Raw genomic sequence first — 16,923 nt, 5'->3', positions numbered from 1 at the left:
AAGTGTTCTAATGCGGCATCAGAGCACGCCAGAACACCGACGGAGAAGGCTTCTGGAAGGTTTTATATCGTGTCAGCTGCCAAGAGCCGCCCCGCTAACCGAGAGCTACATTACTGATGGTCGATTGCGCCATCGTTTGCTGTCGCAGCCAAGACCAAAAAAAATACTATTCTCTGACACACAGATTTAGCATCTCCTGCCCTATTGAGGAAGAAAGCATGTCGCAAGCCATGGCATGTATGGCATGGGACGCCACCGAAAGACGTAACTGGATACCCATTTGCCAGCTGTCGCGCCCTTTTCGAGCTGTGGCTTCTTTTGAGCATCCGACTCGGTGACGCCGCGTGGCGGCTTGGCTGGGTCCTCGGTCCTTTTCCTCCCCCCTTCAACTCTGTATTTTAGAGTAAGCCTTCGCCATTCTGTCGATAATAGTCGATAAGAACAAGGAGCGTTGCTGTTTGTCTATTCTTTAGGGCTGCGATACCCGTGAAAATCTAGGCACTGCATCCGCCTCATGCTTTAATGCTTAATTTCACCGGCCTAGCCACGGGATTCTGATTTGAGAAGTGCGCTTAAGGGTCACGCTACTCGGTGAATAAGCTATTAATTTAGCAGCGATCTTCTGCAGAAATTATGGTGAACTTTGATGCGATAATTGGCGGTATCTCGTCGTATTCCAAAACCTTGAGATCTAGCGGATTGTCTAGTCGTTCTACGTACGGAGTACACAATACATTTTTGAGGTGGAGGCCATATAACCGACCATCTGTCATAAACATGAAGAGCTGGGATATCGTTCAAGATATCCCACGTTGCAGAATGTGGGGTGAACGTACCACGCAAAGTCCTATGCCACCTTTTCACGTGCAAGTATGAACGCCGTCCCTGGTCAATTAGGGATGTATGTCCGTCACAATAGCCCTGTTCATCAGCTCTGCACAATTCTGCATGTGGCATACGCACGTCGAGCTTTTTTTTTGAGAGTGCATCTGGTATAATAGGGGTGCTTGTGTCGAAGTAACTTGTGAGCTTCCTTTGGGGGCTATCCAGGGTGCTATTTTCTTGACTACTCGAGGCATTTGTGTTCTTCGCATAATCATACCGCAGTGATAGCAATGACTGTTTTTGATACGAGTCATGCTTCTACAAAAGCGTCGAAGCGACAGTATGGCAGTAAGCTGCGCTAAGCGGTTCACAATCAAAACACACTGGATATCTACCTGTCCTAATCAACAGCCGATTTTTACCTGTCATCTGCCAACGTAACACTGGCTTGTCCTCGGCAGACGTCTTTGACACATTTTATATCCAGCACCACGATCTACTCATCGAGGACGTTGGTCGATGGTTCAGCGATGGTACAGCATCAGTAAGGTTCCCCTCTGCACAAGATAGACAATAACACAAATGTGGTAGTAACAACAAAGCCGTGCAGAATAATTTCGATTTTCGTCGGTGTACGAGATTTTCTCTTCCTTGCACTAAAGACCGACACATGACAGTACTACAAAAAGTGAAATATCGAACATGTAATTGAAGTAAAACGAACTAAATTATAAAAAGCAATATATGGCAAAATGTCAGAACGTCCTGTCAAATAGTATGCACCCCTTTCCAACTGCAGTGCAGTAATGATTGGATGCACACAGGGCTTGGAATTTTTGCAAGCGCTGCAAATCAAATGGGTATAGAGTGACTGCACGACACTTCTAGTGTCTGTGCAACGTCGATGTGTTCTGAGACCAAAAAGGGCGATTAATCTTTCCCTGAACATGACCCTCCTCTGACAATTCCCCAGTACATAAGCAGACCCATACTGACGACTATGGTCAAAACTGACGATGTTAGTGAGGTGTGCCAACTAGAGCCACAGGCAAACGAGACAGCACATACCGACAGCAAATGCTTCGAGCGCTTCGTGACTGACACTTCGCCGAACCAGTATGTGATTGAGCTCGGCCAGCCTGCGGCTCAGATCGTGGGACTCGATAACGGGAATGGCAGGCATGTTTGCGAAATCGGTCGTAAGTAGATGTCGAAGATAAAGTAAAGAGGGTCGGACCAGCGACGGTTTAGCACAGTCTTCACCGGGAAGATAATTTGTGTACTTTGAGGGAGAGTGATACAAAGATGAGAAGACAGAGGAGGCAAGCCCGTAGCCAAGAAAGTTTGTAGAAATAAAAGGAATTGACGGCGAAATTGTACCTCTCGTTCAGCAATGGGAAGTGGGCGCCAAGCCGTAAAAAGCTTCACCCGGAGGCCCATGCCACCATCTCTACCCCTTTGCAAAAGAGCCCCCCCTGCAATGGGCGAGTAGACGCCCAGGACAGTGAAGCTCAGACCTGTATGAAAGGTGCCCTCTGTAGTCTCGGGGTGATGCCGTTTCCGACAAGCTGCACTCGCCCCGCTAATGGTCCGATACCCCGTCGCATCGAAACCCCTGTTGCGAATTCTTACCGAAAATAGCGTTAAATCGAACGACTTTCTTTTACTCGTGCCTGATTATGTCTAATTACTCTTTAAAACGGCCGTTGCCCCTTTCTTGGCACCCACCCAGTAACATGGGATCGCGCGTCGCAGTCCACCAAATGGTCAGGACATATTACATGAGTACGGCAGTAGCGGCGGTTATGCACGTTGTCACTGATGCTCGCAGGCCCCTGATCGATATTTTAGCCACAGATAAAGCCCTACGGGTGCAGCCACAGAACGCCTTTCGACTTACGGCGTGCGAGTGGTTTCGAAAGCGACTTACGTCGTACGGAGTAGGCTGCAGAACCGGGGTGGACCCAAAAACAGGTAACGGTTGTCTTAGACTTTTCTTGGGAAAAAAATAGCTGTGCTCGTTTTGCTAAAAGAAAGCTACTACGGAGTATGTAGGCAGTATGACAGCAGAACCCCACTTCTCCTTCTCCCTACCCAATAAAGCTGTATCCTTCCCATCACGCCTTGATTCTTTGCTACCAACATGACAGTATGTGCAGTTTCCTCGTTGCGGCTTGGCCTGGTTGCAGATACATGTCGCTTGCACTCTCACGCCAAAGCGCAGAATACAAACACCGCTTTGTTCCGGGCAAACATCGCCACTTTTCTATGAGGACGAATCCCAACCTCTTAAGAAGCTCAGTATATTTGGCCCCAAATCGTCCAACACATACCCGCCCTCCAGCAAAATGACGCTCGAGACATTACGCAGCCCCTCAGCCTGCCGTATGGCCGATGCAATTTCCTCATAGTGCTCGGTGTGCAGGTCAAACGACCCAAGCGGATCTAAATGGAACGTGTCGAAGCCAAGGCTGACAATCAGATATTCTGGCGCATATGTCTCTAACCTCTCGATCGCGACTTTGAGCGTGTCGAGATATGTCGTGATGGAGGAGCACACCGGAAGCGGCAGGTTGACATTGAAGCCGGTACCACTCCCTTCGCCAATCTCAGACGTACTACCACTGTAGTACGGATACTCGCCATCGCCGTGTAGCGACACGTACAGCACCGACACGTCGCCATAGAAGTAGTCCTGTGTGCCATTTCCATGATGGAAGTCCAGATCAAGTATGGCCATGTCGCTCTTCACCCCAAAGTGGCGCAGCGCATGCACAGCAACGACGGCGTTGTTGATATAGCAGTATCCCCCAGCCAGACGAGTGGTGCAGTGGTGGCCGGGCGGTCGGCAGAGTGCCAACACGTTTTTGCAGGTGCCATTAGTTTGGCCTTCTACGCGCTTTTCGTCCCCCTTGCTGGAAACAACACTGCGCGCGGCCTCCACAGCAAGGTTGGCACTAGCACAGGCGGACAGCCAAGTGTCTTTACAAACTCCCGCACTGAGGTCGAAAGAGAAATAGCCGGGTCGTGCAAAGCTGTCTTGTGGCACTGAAAGGTTTCCTCCCTTGCCAATGAGTCCTGAAACTGGGAAGCACTCAGGTATGACACTTTCGTCTTCTTTGATGTTGCCAAGAACTACCCACTCTTTGTGAATTGTGCGTAGATGGGTGAGATAGGCTGCGTCATGACTGTCCGAGATCATTTTGGACAGCAGAGAGTCTGTGATGATTCCATCGTCAGCGATCTGCTGGGCTGCGTCAAAAGTGAGAACTTTGTGCTGTCCGTTCTCTTTGACGGCTTGGAGAATATTGGCGATTCTCTCCGGACATTCTAGGGCGTTAATGAATTTAGCACCGAGTATCTCCACAGTTTTGTGTCTCAAAGTGGCTTCGTCGTGCAGAACCAGCATGTTTGAAGCCGAACGACTCCTGCTAGGGTCACGTTCTGGTCGATTGAGGATACGAACTGGTGCTGGGCCTAGCCACGGCTCTGAGTAAGCCAGATGCGACAGAAGCACCTTTGAGTTATTATTTACCTGCTAAGAAAAAAAAATGGGCAGAGGTGGCCTTTTACCGCTTTGTTCAGGCCGTTGGTGAGCGACGTTTGAGCATCCCGCCCTCTTCAACTTGAGTGAGGGGCTGATATGTAAGGGCCCACTTTACTTTTCACGATCGTCAGATGTTTGCCTGAATAAGGATGCTGACTTTTATTTGCTGTTGCTGAGCTTGGTACGACTGATTATGAGAACGTACGTACTCATTGAAAGCACAAATCTTGTGATACAATGTTGTGCTTAAGAATACTGAATCGGCCAAGGATCTCAAATAAAATAGCCGTCATCCTCAATCAAGATTAGACACGTGATTATGAGCAAGCTGTCTCACTGGTTTGAGGCTGACTCCGCTTCTGCCGAAAGCACTCCAGTTTTCGAAAACAAACGAGCACCACAACGAGCTTTTGGGCTTAAACTCCCGCTTTGCGTCTTTTACAGATGGCATGGAAATGTGTTTTTCATCAACCGCAGGAATCGTGCAATTTATAGTCTGCCTGGCTCTGATGCTGGGCTCCCTTTTCATCGCGGCTTTACTGAAAGAAAGCTTATCCATAGCGGTTTGCCTACACTAAAAAACCCAGTACCTGGGAGACTGCTGGCTCTTCAAAAAATATACAGTCGATACTTGCAAAGCTCTGGTGGAGTCCCCTCGGGCAAATCTGCCCATCGAAAGAAGGGAAACCGACCTTATATGGACTGACACCACGTATGCAGCTTAGCAGAATCTACCACGAGCCATTCAAAGAAATATAAAATTTACAACCTAACTTAGTTCAAAGCATACTTCATATTCTCGAAAGCAATGCCTAAAAGTGGTTCGAAAGCGAAAACCACTTGGTTGCATGAACCTATTACCGATCCCAGATGCCCCATCTGCGCGATGGCGACGAAGACGACCGGCAATACCAATCAAGTCAAGAGAGACGGACGAACGCTCCAGTTACCATAAGTAATAGGCAGTCTCAGCTGTTCCGATTCACGATTATTGCGTCACGCGCTCAAAATTATACGATAGAATCGCAAACCCCTTGCAATGCAAGGCTTCGACTTCTACAATGATAGCCGATTTAATACAAAATTGTCCTCTGGAGGGAATTGTACTTGTATATTCAATTATTCCTAGATACATACAGAGACTGGAAACGAGATTACAAGACACGTTGTCCGAAATCGTCGAAACCTGGTAACAAGGAACGAATCTGGACTTTCTAAATTCAGTTGACACGCCGGTCGTCCATGCTATGAAATTTAGGAAGGTTTTGCTCCCGGTCGAAATAATCGAAATAGTATCTAAGCAACCTAATAAAAGGAAATGGCAGATGCCTGCCATAACTGTCTTCAATTAATTAAAGTCACACATCCGATCTTATAAGGAGGTGAAACCAATGCATCGATGCGCCGTTGCATAGCTCTGGCTTCAATAAAATCAGCTAAGATTCGTCAACGACTATATATTGGATTGTCATACCACCTGCACCATGTGCAAAAGTAGTGACCCCATACCTTCCATCATGGTAGGCAGGGTTATATGAGACTAATTCTGATTTCAATACCATAATCAAAGAAGTATTGTGTACTAACGTCCGAACAAGGCCTGCCTGCTATTTCTTACCCCAGAAATACAAACACTACGGCCATACTGTTGAGTCACATGCTTTTTTCTGTGGCCATGTATAGAATGTATCAAACAAAATGGAAAGCAGTCTTGGGGGGGGGTTTCTTTTGGCTGACGTGAGTCCTCTAATATATAGAAAGATATAAAAACGCTTGCACGCTTGCAGAAAAGACGAATAAAGCAAAATGGATATGTGAAGAAAGAAAGCAACTACATGTACTCGGTCGTTACCCTCCCCACCTAATTCCAAGTCATCCAAAGCACATGTATACCAAACAAACGCACAAAATCATGTAAAGAAAGTCATCAAACCATGCTGTTGTCCGAAGACAAGACTGATAGTCATCAATTAACGCCATTGTGGTCTGTTGACTTGATCGTGTCTGAGCGAGCTAGGTGAGAGCTTGCGGCATTGTTGTCAACAAGCCGTGCTTGGTCGTTGTACTCGGAGCCATACTCGACAGCATACGATTTCGAATACGTGATCCCATGTATGTCTTCTGAGGCGCTCGACTTATTCGCACTGTTAGACTTATTGGGAATAGTGCCAGACCCCGAACGATCGTTGATGGTATCCGTTGTGAGGGTATTTTGATCTTTGTTGTGTGACCGCCCAGTAGAGACCAAGGCGATACTGCCGATCACTCGGCTGTGGCCTCTTTCAACGTTTGGACCGACGTAGTTGTGGCCGTATTCTGGGTAGTTCGCATAGGTGCGCGCAGATGAGCCGCCAAATACAGATGGTGAGATACGAGCTAGAATGAGGCGGAGCGACGGCATGCATGTGCAGATAATTCCGACGCAAACTTCGATAGTCGACCAGTTGGAAACTTCTGAATTCTCCCATGTAGGGTTACTGGACTTTGAAAAGCTGACTAGGGAGCGCAGGCGCAAGATGCTGACAACGGTGACACTGCATATCTGTCAGTAGGAGTAGTCTTTTAACAACGGAGCGCCACAAAAGGTACGGCATACAAAGTCCCCACGCAAAACATCATGGCAACGCCAACTTTCTTGGTCAGGCCCAGCTTGATATGCCGAAGCTGCGAGAGGGGGATGGCCAGCATCCAGAAATCCACGATGATACTGAAGGCAGCATGTGCCCACGCTATCGCATTACCGTTGATACAGTGGCCCTTGTGCTCGCCGTCCCAAGCGGTCCAATAATAGGAGATTGGCCGGCACTGAAACATAGAAAGGAAAATGAAGCTGACGCTGACGCCAACAACAAAGGCCACTGTCGACCAGAGAATCCGACGAACATTCCTGTCCGGAAATATGCGTAGATAAAAGAGGAGCAACGAAACTTTCAGCATCATCAAACTGATAAAATATTGCATCTCGAGAGCGTAAAGGAACCTGCCAAACTTGTAGATCTTGTGCACTGGCAAGGTCCAGATGTCACGGCCGAGTCCGTTGGCGATTGTGCCATGTATCACGAGGACGATCTGTGGGATGGCGACAATTGAAGTGGCCATAATGCACCAGTCGTCCGGCTCAAGTCTGGTATGGAGGATGAAGGCTCTGTATCCGCAGCGAAGCGCGACAAAAATGCCACTGAGGACGCTGAGAGCGATAGCGGTAGCCTTCAACGACTGCTGCCTCCTCCGAATTGGAGCATCGCAATTGATCGAAGTCACATTTGTTGTCGCTAGATGCGATGTCAGCAAAATTACACTGTGAAATGGAGAGGCACAACAAATACACGTACTTAGCAACTCAATATTGGTGCAGTTGGCAAGAAGGCAGACGGTGACAAGGGATGTCAGTTCCGTGTTGGTGCAGAGGCAAGTGTTGTTGGTAAGAGTGCAGGGTGTCTGGGGCATGGCTTGTAGTAGACAACTGAGCTGTTGTGCACACTTGCAGTTAGCAAACGGGAGCTCGCACTTCACACCGGACATCAAGCTGAACCGGGGAAGGCATACGGCACAGCTCGACAGCTGGGGTGTCTCAGCCTGAGAAAAGCGCGGGAACACCACGCAGAGCAGCAGAAGCACATGGCTGAAGAGGCCTCTCATGTTGCAGCCAATAAAGGGGTGAGGGGGGGTTCTAAGATCACTGGTGCGGATTATTCAACGGGAGCCGAAGGATTGCTCATGCCGAAGTAGTGCTCGCGTTGGCAGCAGCAAGGAACATCAACCGGTTGTTGGAATGTCTAACGTGAAAAGAACCGGTCAATCGTCAGCTAAGAAAGAAAGACAAGTTAACAAGAGAGCCCACCACGATGCTCCGGAATGATAAAGGAAATGCGAACCAACTGACCAGGAAGAAGAAGCACCGGAAGACGGGCGTGGTCCTGTACTCCGTATGTCTATGCGCATTGGTCGCATTGGCCAGTTGAAACGCTAATGTTCGGATCTGGATTGTACAGTCGTGTACGGAGTACTATGTAGTAGTGCACGCAGGCCACTGTGGAATGGGTCCGCTGTCAGGCAACAAAGTGGTCACCAGCTCAGCCGCACCGGTCGCTTTCCCTGATACAGCTAGCGATGAAACCCTGACTGGATCTGTCAACATTCGTGCTGCTGATTGTACGGAGTAGGGAGGGAGCATTGGCACTCCGTACAAGATATTTACATTGAGTCTGGTTGAGCGTTTGAGCTCTACATAGTAAGATACGAGCGGCCATCTCAATCTCGTAATATGGCCAATCACATCCCGTGAAAAGTTGCCGCGCCTTCAGGTAGCAGTTTGTCCCGTGTGTACGGAGTAGACCCTGACGTTTGTGATAATGACGGGCGGGGTTTGCCACCCGCATCCTACCCAGAAAGCTTGATCTGCTTGGCACACCGCATCTGTACACCGTACAAGTAAGATACATACACAAAGGGGAACCAGCAGGGGCAGAATTGTGATGCGATAAGATCTGACAGGTCCCGGATCATGGTCCATGTACGGAGTAGAAAAACAGGAAATGCTAAATCTTCCGGGAGTTGACCCCACAAAAGCCCAACGGCAAGCGTCGTTTCACTCACTTGTCTCTCAATGATCTCTTTTACAAAGCGAGTGCCGAGTACGGAGTACATATGGTGTGATTGATGCAACCCCGGCCAGATGCTACACGTAGCTTCGCAAGCGCTTAAAAACTGCGACGAGGGGCTTACCCAATAGGCACACTACGAGACTAGTTTTACGCTACGCCTTTCGTAGTTCAGGGGCACGCTGCTTCTTTTGTTTTCGTATGGAGTACGAGGAGTGTATTGTTTTCTTTTTTTCGGCCAACCGTCCCAAAAACCAGCAAAATAAGACACATAATAATAGAGAATAGCCACAAGGGAGCAACAAACAAGACGCCTCGGCCCTTTTCCCCCCCCCCCCCTTTAGTCGATTTACTGCATGCAAGGTTACCGCCACGCTGTTTCCACCTGTTGCGAACCCTTTGCCCCCGCGCGATCTTCGGCTTACGACGTACTGGGGCATAAGTCGCTCTATTTTATCGCCGTGCGGTGGCGGCGATCGCATTGGGCATGTCTTGCTATGTTAGATACCTTAGGACAGTCGACGTGCGATAGGCGGCGCAGCTGTCCCGACCCACTTCCCCTACCATGGTTCTTTCTTTTCTCCTTCTTCTTCTTCCGTCTTGGCTTCTGCTCATCTAACCTGCAGGCTTACTTCCCCCAGTTTTGGTATCTTCGGCTCCGGAGATATTCCAATATTTTTCATTATATGTACAGAGTACTACATCATGTTATGTACGACGTTACATCTTCTCTTTTTTTTTCTCTTTTCTTGCAAAAGCAAGCTCAGCATGCTATGTATGTTCACAATGAACCTCATGTATCTTGACTTATATGTACTATGGGCCAGATAAAGCGGATGGTCAGACCATCCACTATTCATTCATATTATACGAGGGATATTTAGACTCGGAAAAGGCGCTGAAGAATGGCTAAGCTATACATTTTCTTTGACCGTAAATTGCAAATTACAGAGCAGACAGTCTTGCGTCCTCCTTCCATTTCTTTTTCTTTTTCTTTCTAGCTTGCATTTCAGCCTAGTCATCGGAGCCATGATAGTAGCTTCTTACGGCTAAAATTGTCTACGAAGCTGTTACCCCTGAAACGATCTAGGCAAAAAAGAGTTCCTCGTATTCTACCAGCACGGAACTGTAGCGGCCAAAACGGCATTGTCTGTGCACTGTAGTGCGACGTTGGCTGCCTATAATTTTCTGCAATGGGCAGTCATTCGCGTATTTTCGGGGCTACCGTCTTCTCATTCGCCCACTCTGTTGGGCGGCTACCTCAACGCAGTTACTGCAAGCGCTACGAACTGAAATGTAAGATAGCTCGTGCAATTGATAAGTCGATGTCCGAGTTACGTACATTAGTGTATTACGATGGTTCCCATTCACATAAGTCGCAGATGCAATCTGATCGCATACAAGTGGAATATGTCGTCAATCGGTCACAACAAATGGCGATGATATATACCGTAAAACACACGTGGATAATCAGAACAACGGCTCAATTGACAAGTGGAACAAGGACAATGCAGTGAGATACTGTGGAAAGGTGCATGTATATTCATGCACTAGAAGCTTCTGCACACTGACCCACAGGGTCACGTGCAACAGATATGACGATCACTTGGTTGGTTGCCCCGCCTTTCTCCACTAGTATTGCAGATGACTCGGCTGAAATGATTACGGAGTACAGGCCGAACAGCCCTTCAATGTGCCCGGTCATGTGGAGGTTTAGTGAGTCGTAATGTCGTACTTGTGCTAATCTGGGGAAATGCACAGAGAAAGACACAACGGTTATCTGCTTATCGCCCTTACGTTTGTTAGACATGAATATCTAGACAATGTACATGATACAGCCACGCCACGACGGTATTGTGGAAATTCACGACTATCGAGGCGCAAGATAAATTCTTTTTTCGAAGAGCCAACACTGCAGACATACGTTAAGTCCCTGCTGGCGCGCATTGAGGAGCGCAATCCGGTTGTGAAGGCATGGGCGTACTCCGTACATCGACGCCGAAAACGACCGGTTGGATACCGGAGACTCGTCTAGATCTTAGATCTCACCGGAAGAGCGAAGCTTTCTGCACGGCTCAATCGTCGGTGTGAAGGATGTCAGTCTCGTATAGGACTTCATGGGCGGGCCTGAAAAGAGGAACGGGTATATCGCTGACGAGCCGAAAAGATACGCCAACGGCTTACAAGTCTGCCATCTTCAAATCGCCCCCATCCATTATATCGATACTCCCAACCTAACAATTCGCGCATCCGGAGCCCTACTTCACTGAACGACACAAAGCAGAGTTTGCTTACTTCATGGACTGTCCCTCAAGTCGCAAACCAATGAGATTCGCACACCTGGGGGCTCCTATTCTGGATAGCTTTCGGGTGAGACTAAGAGTACCCACCCATCTGTACCTACTGACGATGTGCTTATAAGTTCAACTGGCAGCCAACATTGGCTGCAATGTCACGCGAAGGCATTTCGATGTCGTCTGTCACGCTGGACACTTTCGACTTCTTCTTGCGCTGTGTCGCCGATCTGTAAAAGGTAACCGCCGACGCGTTCAGACTCACTAATGGCACTCCGCTGTCACCTTCATCTTTCTCTCTAGAGAGTGCGAGGATCAATTCTGCAAGGACCCGTCTGGCCAAAGGCAAAACTGGCCCTTGAAGATGCTTGGGCCATGACGAAGCAGGTGTTGCAGCAGCAAGTTGCCACAATCGAAGATTTGTCTCTGCTGGATTTTCTTTTCCAGTGTCCCACGGTAGCACCGCAGGGCGACACGTAGCGGAGGCTGCACCTCGTTCCTCAGTCGTTAGATACCTCTGTCTGGAGTGACCGAGTTAGCTGCTAATATCCCACTTCAGATTATGTTCAGGTAAGGGATAAGCTTGGCCCTGCTTTTGTTGCCGTTGTGGCGGACGCGAAGTACGCAAAGATCTAGCAGAGGCGTATGATGGTTGTGCCCAACTTCGTCCTATGTTTGGCACCATCACGTCAGTGTACAATGCATTAGTCACTACATCGGCACCCGATAATGCCTGGAAGGATTTAGAAATTCGTTAGCTACGGAGAAATACTTTTCAGGGTCATAGAGCCTGTTGGCCACTTTCAAAGGAATCTCTGGAAGGGAGTCACCCGTTTGTGTTTGACTTGTTGTTCAATTGTTCTTGCATCATGGCAAGCATTTTGGTGTGGACCTACGAGTTTCAAAAGAACACGTATTTGTCCTGCCTAGCCAGTCTAATGCGAACAAACGAACGATCATCATATAGTCATCAGCAGTAGTGGTATAAGTTATCATACGTAATAGTTGTTTCCAGCCATCTTCGTTACCGGCAGGGCCTTCCCGTAGCATCTACGTGGTTTTTCTCGTTTCTCCGGGCTTTACTTTGAAGAAAAGTAAGGGCTGAAACAGATTAAATCGCGACGACGCCAGAAATATAATATCGTTTATTACTTCTCTGTACAAAATTACTGGCATATGAAATTAATCTTAATAAAAGTAACTGATTTAATCCTGTTTGTACAGCTAAAGTGTGATCTCTAGTCGAGTACTACTTATACCGCACAAATTTATGATATCTATATACATTTACAAGAAATGGGCTTGTGGTTTAGTGGTATAATACTCCCTTAGCATGGGAGTGGTCCAGGGTTCGATTCCCTGCAAGTCCAGTTTTTTTTTCGGCTGCTTGCCCCTAATAGCACAGTACACTTTGCACACACTTTCTGCATGACACACTTGCATGATGATTTATAGAGTCAATATGCAACACCCTTGGCATGAGTGAGCGTATTGGCTGAGAGTAACGTACGACGTAGATTACAAACGTGTACTAATAAATCGCCTCGCCGTACAAGCACTCCATACGGAATAGAATTGAACTATCACTTCGTATGAGCTGAAAGATATAAGATACGAGCAGACCGCTGAAGCAACCGGTCAATAAATCTGCACACACACGACCGGTCAACGGACCGGTCTACAAACCGGTCAACTACTCGTGCCCCGCCCCACCCAGGGCGCGCGTTGAAAAACGCGCACCACCATAGGTGGTGCTAGCCAGCCAAATAGTCACACCAGCCAAATGAGCACTATTTCTGTATTATCACCACCTCCTACTTTAACCTCGCTTTGAGCGGCGCATGCGCTTCCCAGCCTCCCGAATTTCATATACGCCTAATCTCCCTTCGATTCTCATCTCCCTAGCCCTTTTCGCGGCAGCCATAGACCACTTCTTCATTGCGTTGTAGTACCTTTTCTCCGCAGTCTTAATCGCCCGCTGCTCTCTAGCCTCTCTCTCTTCATCCTTTTGAACAACCATCTCCCGGGCAGTATTCACGTCAAGGGTCCCTCCTGACTGTAGGCTTGTATTTGCTCTTGATCGTGCTTTTCTTCTTGCTAATTCAGCAAGCTTGGTGCGGCCTAGGTCTTTCTTTGTTTAAATTAATTCGGCAGCAACGGTAATCAAGCCTTTAATTAATTGGCGAAGCTTATTATAGGTCTCTTGGTCCAATTCGGTACTATCCTCCATCCAGTCTTCTAGCTTGTTAGCTACCTTATTGATTTGGCGTAAGGTAGTAGGTGTACTAGGTAGTGATGACAATAATACAGGTAGTGTTGGTAGACGCTGTTGCTTTTGCTAATAGCCTTGTTGTATTTCAAGCTAATTAAGCACTAGTTTAGGGTTGTATAGTACAATACTAGTCTTTTTAAATGCACTGGTGATTATAAGCGGCTTAAACGCTTGCCGGCGAACGTCTCCTATAATCAAAAGAAAGTCAAGCTTGCCAAAGTCTATTAGTCCGTTACGAGCTATAATATTAAGAGCTTTAGCGTGATAGTGCTTTAACGGCTGAAAAACTACAACGTTGAGAGGTTAAAGCAAATAGGTTAGATGCAGAGGAAGACCAAAAGGAATTATACTATTCTTGTTATAGTATTTAATAAACTGGCGCGTGTGGTAGCTGCCGTGCCCATTAAGTATCAGCAGTCTTTTCGAGCCCATTGTTCGTCTTTTTGTATTTTCGTCAAAGTGCTATAGCCACCGAAGGCTAATCTCGTCGTTGGTATAGCCTGATTCATTCAAAGAGATTAAAGTATTACCGTGTAGCTTTGGGAGAGTATACCAACGGCTTATATAACGTTTGCCAGCTAAGATTAGAAAAGCAGGAAGCCACTGGCCACCAGCCGAAATAGCTTTAATTGCAGTAGCAGATTCTCTGTTCTCTGCCATGCCCAAGTACTGCGCCCTTCGCTGCTTTGTAACTACCAGCTGGTTCTTCCCCTTCCCAATTCGAAACCTAGTTTCGTCCATGTTCCATAGGTCGTATGGGTCGATACCTTCGTCTGCTAGGACCTTTTGCAGCTTTTCGAAGTACTCTTTTACTTTGGGTATGCTTTCTTCTGTCTGACGGTTTAGTTTAAGGGTTTGTTGGCGCATTACGGCGTACTTGTGGCGCTGAATAAAGCGAGAGGTCTAGTGAAGACCAACCGGCTCGTAATCCGAATCACTAAGCCGCTTACATAAAATCGTATTCGCTGCCTCCGTAATAAACTCCCGCCGCACCGCAAGGTTTACCATCTCTAGCCTGTCGATATACCTGCATAAAGCAGCCTCTTCTGGCTGCGAGAGGCGCATATTGGTGGCAGGGCGTCCTCTGTAGCCAGAACCGCCATTAAGGCGCCTGGTAAGCTGCATGCGCGGTACGTCGAATTGACGCGCAACGGCTTGAACTGGCGACTTCGGATTTGCTTCCTTAAAATGAATAGCCGCAGCCAATCGATCTTCAATTTCGTCTTGGTCCATAGCTATTTTTTTTGGCTTTTCAGCGATTTTTTGAAGTTAAATCGCGTTGAATTGTGCTCATTTGGCTGGTGTGACTATTTGGCTGGCTAGCACCACCTATGGTGGTGCGCGTTTTTCAACGCGCGCCCTGGGTGGGGCGGGGCACGAGTATTTGGACATAACTGCGATTCGATAACGCTTTAAAGTGCGGAGGACATCCTCGTTAGTCGCGTGGAATGCGGAGTACCTCCTTCCCCCAGCTTTTCCCCTTGCTAATGGGGCCGATTACAAGTACGAGTACGGAGTACACCCTGCGTTGTCGTATTCCGTATTCTGTAGGCGGCAAACAGATAGTCACAGTGGTTCCCGTATCGAGTACACTTATTCCTTGCATTCACCCTACGTGGGCAGACTACGCTACTCGTATCCCTACTTTGTCAATCCTAGAGCTCTAAGTATTATGTAGCTAGCTTTATGTGAGTGCAGAGGGCGGCGTCTGAAATGCCTCCAAGTCATTTGTAAGAGTACATCTTCTACACGTACATAGTATTGCGAGAGACGGTGCAAGGCCAACTTGTCCATATCTGTACTTTATATTTGGGCACCCTGTACCCATGCTTGAACTGATGCAAGTGCTGTAAAAATCCTTCGCCAAAACAACAGGCGCATCTGCGCCTATTGTCGTGTTTCTCTCGCACACTTGCGTAAATCCGGTGATTTCTCAGACATGCTCACAAAGAGTACTCTGTACTCGTACGCACATGCGCGGAACTGCAACCATTTCAAATGCCGCGTTTTGGCACTACTCCGTAAAGAAGATAGGGACAACATAAAAAGCATCGGGTGTTAGGTTCTAATCCAGCCCTTGATATCAGAGCTGCCTGTCTTGACCAATAAAATTTGCTTGATAAGGAATGCAGAAAAAGTATTACTGCTACGGAGTATAATGGTGCAATTTACACAAAAGAACATGTCCTCCACTATTCTCTAATGCTGTACGAAGTAAAAATGTCATTAATATCACGCAACGTAAGAAAGAAGTGTTAGAGCAAACGTCAGGCACGAGGTGCAAAAAAAGGATATTATTTTTCGTGATCCATTGCATGTTGGTCATTTTGAGCATCAAAAACTGGACTTGCAGGGAATCGAACCCTGGACCACTCCCATGCTAAGGGAGTATTATACCACTAAACCACAAGCCCGTTTTTTGCTTCTTGTCTGTCGCCCAGTTCGTATCAAGTCGTCCACGAAAGGTTGCTTCTAAGCCCAGTCCCCTTGGAAGGGGAAGGGGGGTTGAGGGTTTGATTATAAGTGTGAGGTCACTTGTCCCTTCTGTGCCTTATGACACTTGATCTTTTATTCATTACCTATCGTAATGCTTACCACGACTGGTTTAGGCAAAGAAAGATATAGTATATAGCGGTACGTTCTAACTACATATTGGCCTTACTAACTATTGACCTGTTATATCTTACGGTTGCACATAGTCAGCTCGCAACTAGCAGTAACGGGGATTGTTTTAGTAGAAGTAGATGAAAAGGCTACAATAAAAGAGGAGATAAAGGTTAAAGAAACATGCATCGCTAAGAACTGCGAACCGAATGACGAGATATGAATGAAATACTGGAGCAGGAAAAGGGGGGTGCTGTACGCCAAATGAAATAGGAGAGAACAGAAAGGGTCAATTTGTCTTAACGAGAAGATGAGCTGCTCCTTTCAGAATAGTACCCAATCTCTAATCCGGCCGGTACTATTGCTTTCAAAATTCTGGCATTTTCGCACTTGTAGCAAAGAAAGAAAACACAAGATACACAAAAAAAATAAAGAGGCTAACTAGCAAACAAATCGCGAATCGTACTTACTATGCTCTAGATAGAGACTGGTGGTTTGCGATTACAGCAGAGTTGAGACAAAGAAGGACATATGGTGGTGGTAGACGAAAACGCAAGTATATTAGCTAATAATGCAAAAAGGCATGTGCTCTACTTTATGGCCGAGTACAGCACTACGCAGAGTAGATGATAATTTGTACAATGAAAGCATGTGGTGATAGTTTAGCTGGGATACCTAATGCGATTCCTAGTGTGGCTTAACTTGAGCAACTATTGGGCCGTATTTTACTAAATTAAGTTGGCTCAAGGTTGCTCAAGTATAATGTCTACAAGCAGTGGG

General features: G+C 47.2%; 2 protein-coding genes across 2 annotated transcripts; both read right to left on the bottom strand.

Annotated features, from left to right (window-relative positions):
• Positions 1-3,091: 3,091 nt before the first annotated feature.
• CMQ_5316 (histone deacetylase superfamily) lies at positions 3,092-4,234 on the bottom strand (the record flags this gene model as incomplete). The annotated part of the gene is made up of 1 exon (XM_014319061.1): positions 3,092-4,234. One exon carries the CDS (start codon positions 4,232-4,234, stop codon positions 3,092-3,094), a length of 1,143 nt encoding a protein of 380 aa, XP_014174536.1.
• A 2,104-nt stretch (positions 4,235-6,338) lies between these two features.
• Positions 6,339-8,011, bottom strand: CMQ_5241 (uncharacterized protein; the record flags this gene model as incomplete). Its single annotated transcript, XM_014318986.1, has 3 exons — positions 6,339-6,906; positions 6,969-7,644; positions 7,705-8,011. 3 exons carry the CDS (start codon positions 8,009-8,011, stop codon positions 6,339-6,341), a joined length of 1,551 nt encoding a protein of 516 aa, XP_014174461.1.
• Positions 8,012-16,923: the final 8,912 nt, after the last annotated feature.

Source organism: Grosmannia clavigera (genome assembly GCF_000143105.1).
Source record: "Grosmannia clavigera kw1407 unplaced genomic scaffold GCSC_132, whole genome shotgun sequence".
In the NCBI taxonomy this organism is placed as follows: Eukaryota; Fungi; Ascomycota; class Sordariomycetes; order Ophiostomatales; family Ophiostomataceae; genus Leptographium; species Leptographium clavigerum.
The sequence above is the reverse complement of the archived record's forward strand: the minus strand, read 5'-3'. Positions and strand labels throughout refer to the sequence as shown.